Raw genomic sequence first — 5,767 nt, forward strand, 5'->3', positions numbered from 1 at the left:
CCATGGAGCAGAATTTGCGGAATGCGCAATTAGCGCTGACCATTCTCAATTGCTTCTCGTAGATCACTTATAGTTTTTGAATTATAAAGGCCGCAGCACAGACTTTTGCATAACGCATAGTGCATAAACGAATCAACTAATCAGAATTTTTCCTTTCCTCCCATTTCATGGAAAAGTCTATGCTGCGACCACGATTATTCTTACACCGTGGCTGCGACCATAAGCACTTAAAGAGTGCCTTCCAACAAGCGACTCAATACAACACAGTGATCATCTCATCCTTTTTTAACATTGGCGAACAACAAGGCTGTAATAATGCATCATGTCACACCATGGTCACATAGTGTCATGCGTCTTGTTAAAAGGCATCCAAAGTTAGCGAAGAATACCGTCTAAAGTTCGCGTGCTTAGGTGCGATTGGGTTTTCCGTTGTATCTGAACGCGCGAACTTTAGACGGTATGATTCGATAACTTTATTAAAACCTCGACATTTTGATATTAGAATTTTCGTTTCAAAATGTCTCAGAAATCTACCCTTAAGCGTTATGGTCTTTATCGAACACCCCGTATATATCAATGTGTAACAATGTCCATATATTGTTGTATATTTCAGCAATAACTATCCCGTATGAATATTAGATATACAAATGGTTTATCTCGGATCTTGTAAAAATAATTGTGATATAAAGATTACATCATATAAAGATTATAGTCTTTGATTAAATCACAATGCGGTTTGAATAAAACAAATATATATATATATATACATCAAATATATCACATGTTTCATTTCTCCTACATTCTCGATATAAATTACGATATATTCAGTTATGAAAGTATTATTATACTCGTGGTCGTTTTGTTTCTGTCAATGTAGAAATATCTACTTGGTCTATTCCCTCCTCTTGAGGTCCAGTACGTTTCCTCGCTTTCGGGGATGATTGTTTCAAACACTCCATATCATTAAATACTACTTGTGCTCCGCCACCACTTGTTGGCAATATATCGCCCTGTTTGATAGAAAAAAGAAAGTAAAACTTGTATATTCATTAAGATTACATCAATATTTTCTATTCATATAAAAAATATATAATTTTTTTACATATATAATATACAAATTACGAAACCTTATATAATTTTGTTTCAAGTTCTCCGTCCGTATCATGCTCTTGTGCGACAAGACAATATCTAGATGCGCCATCCGTAATCTCTTTTGGTGAAGTAAGTTGCGCTACGCTTCGCCTTCTTTGTATCAATGGTTGCAATATAGTTCCGACTGGTACAAGAGGTTGAGGTCTATGATCGATCCATCTGTCGGCACTTTGCGATCGTCTATATCTCGGGTTTGAAACGGGTATCCCGTCCTACATATAAGAAAATTGCTTTTTTTTTCTCCAACTTTTATACACAAAAATTTTTAAGTTAATAAAGATATTTAAGAGGAAAGAATAATTGCGCATAATAGGTAACCTTTCGTGATACTCTGATATCTCTAACTGGACTGATTACTTTCGTTGTTGATCCTGCTTGGTCTTTTGATGCTATTGCAGAATTAGTGTCATTGTTGTTGATTACAATTTGATGTACTCGTCGTAACTGTTCATCTTTCTTCTTCACTTGATTCTAAAAATAATAATATATTTAATTTTTAATATTAAAAAATGTCAAAGGTTGAAATACTATATGTATATAAAATCAGAGCAATTGCTCTTATTTTTATAAATATGTAACATTTGTTAAATTTAACCTGAAGATGTTCACGCTGTTGACGCAATCTCATTTCGAATTCTCTGTTTAACTTATCCGTCTCGACTTGCATCTTTGTATTATATCTCTGCTTCACTCTATGCTTATCTATCAAACGTTGATTTAATGCCAAGTCCCGATCTTTCAGCTATATGCATATACATACACGCATATACATGCACATGAGAATATACATATATACATACACGATTATATTATATATTATTTAATGTAGCATGCAAGCAAACACACGAATACGCACGCGCAGTACTAATGAGTAATGAGCCCACCTCTTGTTCCAAAATTTGAATCCTTTCATTAGCACTATTTAATTTACGCAAAAGATCATCCATTTGCTTTTCTGATTTGCAGACATGTCCTTCTAATGCAGATATCTTTCTTTTTTGCTGTATATTTGCAGCTTTCAATGAAGCTGCTTCAATTTTTAAATTTACATTTTCTTGCTCTATACCCATCAATGTCTGTCTAAAATCATCTTCTATAAATGAAACGCATGTCTTATTATTATTGCTGTAGTCATTATTATCATTGTTGTTATTATTATTACGGTAATTATTTGACCATAGCAAGATAATTTTGCTAAAACTGAATATATCTTACGTTTTTTTTGTAAATCTGCGCGAAGTATATTGCGCTTGTTGATACGTTGTTCCAAGTATTGTATTAAAGATTGTATTATTTGATCATTATCCGAAGTAGTCATTTCCAATTGAGGAAATGATCCTCCCAAACTAAAATAATATTTAAACATTCGATTATATTATGCGGCAATTTATGAAAAAAATAAGTAAAAAGAGAAGGAAAAAGAATTTAAATTATAACTGTTCAGTCATCTGTTTCAATACCTGTATACTAGGCCCAGATCAATGTTCAAATTAGCTGCTTCTGGTCGGCCTTCTTTTTCCAATTTGCTTCTTGCTTCTTTGAATATCTAAAGAAAATAATAAAATTTGTATTGACACGCGCATGTATGTATATTCTGAAATTAGAAAATATTATATAAGCTAAAATTGTTACCTTATTCGCTTGCCTTCTGCCAGGAGTGAAACCGAGATCTAATTTTACAGAAGTAGGCCTTGTGATATGCACTTCTTGAGTCATTTCCGCAAATTTCATGACTTGCTACATATTAAACATTGAAGAAATTAAAATGTCAATTTTATATTTCTTTTCAGATATATATTTAATACATCTTACTATCACACATACAATAGTTTCGTCATAATCGTCCGCCCTTGGATTTACACAGACTATCATTCTGACCTGTCCTTCCCCATCAAAATAGTTTTTGAATAAATGTGTAAGCTTAGAATCCCGATAAGGAACTATTTTATTTGTACCCTGATTCTGATTCTCTCTCAAAATTTCCAAACATGATCGCAGAGTCATTAAAGAGTTATTAATATTTCCTATAAAATTGCATGCTTGTTGTTCAAAAGATTTCATAAATTTCATAAATGCAGCAAATGAAATGTCCTACCTGCTTCTCGTAAACGTTGACCGGTATTTTTAGTACGATTCGTTCGCTCGCTACCCGCTAAATCTACTAAAGATAATTGACTTACACACACAACTTGTTTAGCCTGCATTACCTGTTCGCCCTCACTATCCAAAGGTGCCTAAAATACGCAGGAAAATAATTATACACAGTTAAATAATAAGCAATTAAAATGCAATTGATTGTATTTTAAGATATCTCTGAAGCCTCAGATACAATGTGAGAGAATAGCGATAACGATAGGAATAATATGATTTAAACCTATCAGAAATGTATATTCAATTGCTGATAGGTTGAAATCGTATTATTTCTATCACCATTACCATTCCTTCATATTGAATCTAGATTTTGAAAGTGGCGATCATGGAGTAGAGAGTTGTGTGGCTGTTCTCTATGCCAAAGATTCAGATTCAAATCCACTCAGAACACACATATCAAATTTTGTCATTGCCTCTCGGAAGGCAATGACAAACCAACCGTCAAGAGTATCTTTACCATGACAACTTCTTCTAATATGATCGTTTAAATTTAACATTAAAAACTGTAATGTCCATTTCTGCCAATGTTGATTAATTTTAATCTTATTTTAACTTACTCTTTATACTTTTCTAATTCTTAGAACTAGAAAAAGAAACACTAAGTTAAAGTTAATCTATATTGATATAGGTCTTGTATATCAGAGGATATACATAGAAAAGGTCACTACGTCTCTGACAAGAGATGACAGACTGAGAAGAAAAAGGAGAGTTGTTCAAAAGGATGTTGTACCTGTACAAGTCTGATGGTGAAAACGCTATGTGATCTACTTGACTCTGCATTCAATGCTGTGTACTCAACGTGTCTTTTCCATTGTCCACGTTGAAATAGTTCAAAAGCTTCTTCTGCACTTTTCACTTCAATTTCTGTAACGGCGTGTACATACATATTTTTGTTGCCATCTTCCCTTACTATTTTACTCTGCAATGTCCTACATTAAATAATAAAATAAATATGTTTTTCTAGGCATATAACAAAACTGGCAACATTTCCTCTCATAAGATATATATATATTATATATATATACACATACACTTACTTGGTTCTGATAAAATCTTCATCCAACAAGTCATATACACTGTTGTTGTATATTTCAACATATGTGACAAATATAGCATATGCATTATCTACCTCGACTGTTACGCTTTGAGATTCATTACGTTTGTGAGCTACCATTGGTTTACTATCTCCATCACTGTCAGCCTTATGGCTACATTAAATATTATTTCATATGAGATAACATTGAATATTACGCACATATGTAATCTAACTACGTAAATAGAGACTTGTCTATCTCTATAAAAGTTCTATCAAATAAAGACTTACTGTTTGTCGAATCTTGCTCTTTGCAATAGACCTGCGTGAAACTGTCTCTCCAACATAGCATCAGTCTGACTTTGTATATCGAAACCATTTAGTTTATCTGGTTTAAAGACAAACTTTTTCGTTTGATAATTGGCAATAGTATTAAAAATAACATCCAAACACCGAGGCATGATACCAGCATCTTGTGGATCTCCAGTCATCGTATATGTTTTCCCACTACCTGTTACACCATATGTAAATAGGAGGCCATTTCTTCCGTTAATAAGATTTTCAACCAGAGGAAGGGCAACAGTTTCAAATATCTCTCTTTGTGTCACATTAGACTTAAATACATGACTGAATGTAGTTTTTATCTCCTTATTAGTACGAAAGTTGGCTGCTGATCCTGGAGGCGTTATCACTACAGTCCTGTCAGATTCAACTGTCATGCACGATACATCCGTTAAAGATTGCATTGGACGTAAACGACAATAAACCTGCACGGGATCTTTAGACATCATATTCGATCCCTTTGGCCGACTGATTGGCTTACGAGCTGGAGTTTTCGAACGTCTGGAACATTTGTGTGGAGGATATGTTTACTTTCAGTTTACCTTAGTCTTAGCTCTTAAAATTCACAAGTGAATATTTAAACATTCAGGGGAACATTTATCGAGCTTGAACACAAAATTATATTAATTTTACAATACTTACGCGGGCTTCATTATTATATAAGTCAGTTTAATTTTTAATGTCTATTAAGAACGTCGTAACAATTGTAACGGTTCCTCACTCTTTAATAAATCGTGCCAAATTATGACGCGCGTATGAAAGTTCGTTACGATCTTTCGAATTGAATAAACGCTATTACCAGCAGAGTTGCCAATTGTCAAGTTGGAGGATTTTCCCCTAAATTTAGGGGATTTCATCAATAATAAAACGGTTGCAAAACTAGATATTAAATGTTTACGATTTTCTATAGAAAATTGTAAACATTTAATATCTCAATAATAACATTTAATATCTCGTAAATTGTCGCGTTTCGAAATCATTTTTGCTATTATACGTTAATAGGAGGGGTATATGATTACTAAATTTATTAAAACATACGTTATCTAGAACATCCCTTTCTGCCTAAAGCCCAGTGTCCACGATGCTAGA

General features: G+C 33.2%; 1 protein-coding gene across 1 annotated transcript; it reads right to left on the bottom strand.

The window, feature by feature from the left end:
- Window positions 1–798: 798 nt before the first annotated feature.
- LOC108728955 (kinesin-like protein KIF23) lies at window positions 799–5,350 on the bottom strand. Its single transcript, XM_018457801.1, has 14 exons — window positions 5,321–5,350; window positions 4,628–5,179; window positions 4,341–4,511; window positions 4,034–4,232; window positions 3,248–3,386; window positions 2,977–3,176; window positions 2,785–2,889; window positions 2,613–2,698; window positions 2,368–2,498; window positions 2,037–2,245; window positions 1,748–1,894; window positions 1,471–1,623; window positions 1,128–1,364; window positions 799–1,010 (listed from the first exon to the last, which is right to left on the bottom strand). Exons 1-14 carry the CDS (start codon window positions 5,329–5,331, stop codon window positions 843–845), a joined length of 2,508 nt encoding a protein of 835 aa, XP_018313303.1. The 5' UTR covers window positions 5,332–5,350; the 3' UTR covers window positions 799–842.
- Window positions 5,351–5,767: the final 417 nt, after the last annotated feature.

Source organism: Mycetomoellerius zeteki, unplaced genomic scaffold, assembly GCF_001594055.1.
Source record: "Mycetomoellerius zeteki isolate Tzet28-1 unplaced genomic scaffold, Tzet1.0 scaffold68, whole genome shotgun sequence".
Lineage (NCBI taxonomy): Eukaryota > Metazoa > Arthropoda > Insecta > Hymenoptera > Formicidae > Mycetomoellerius > Mycetomoellerius zeteki.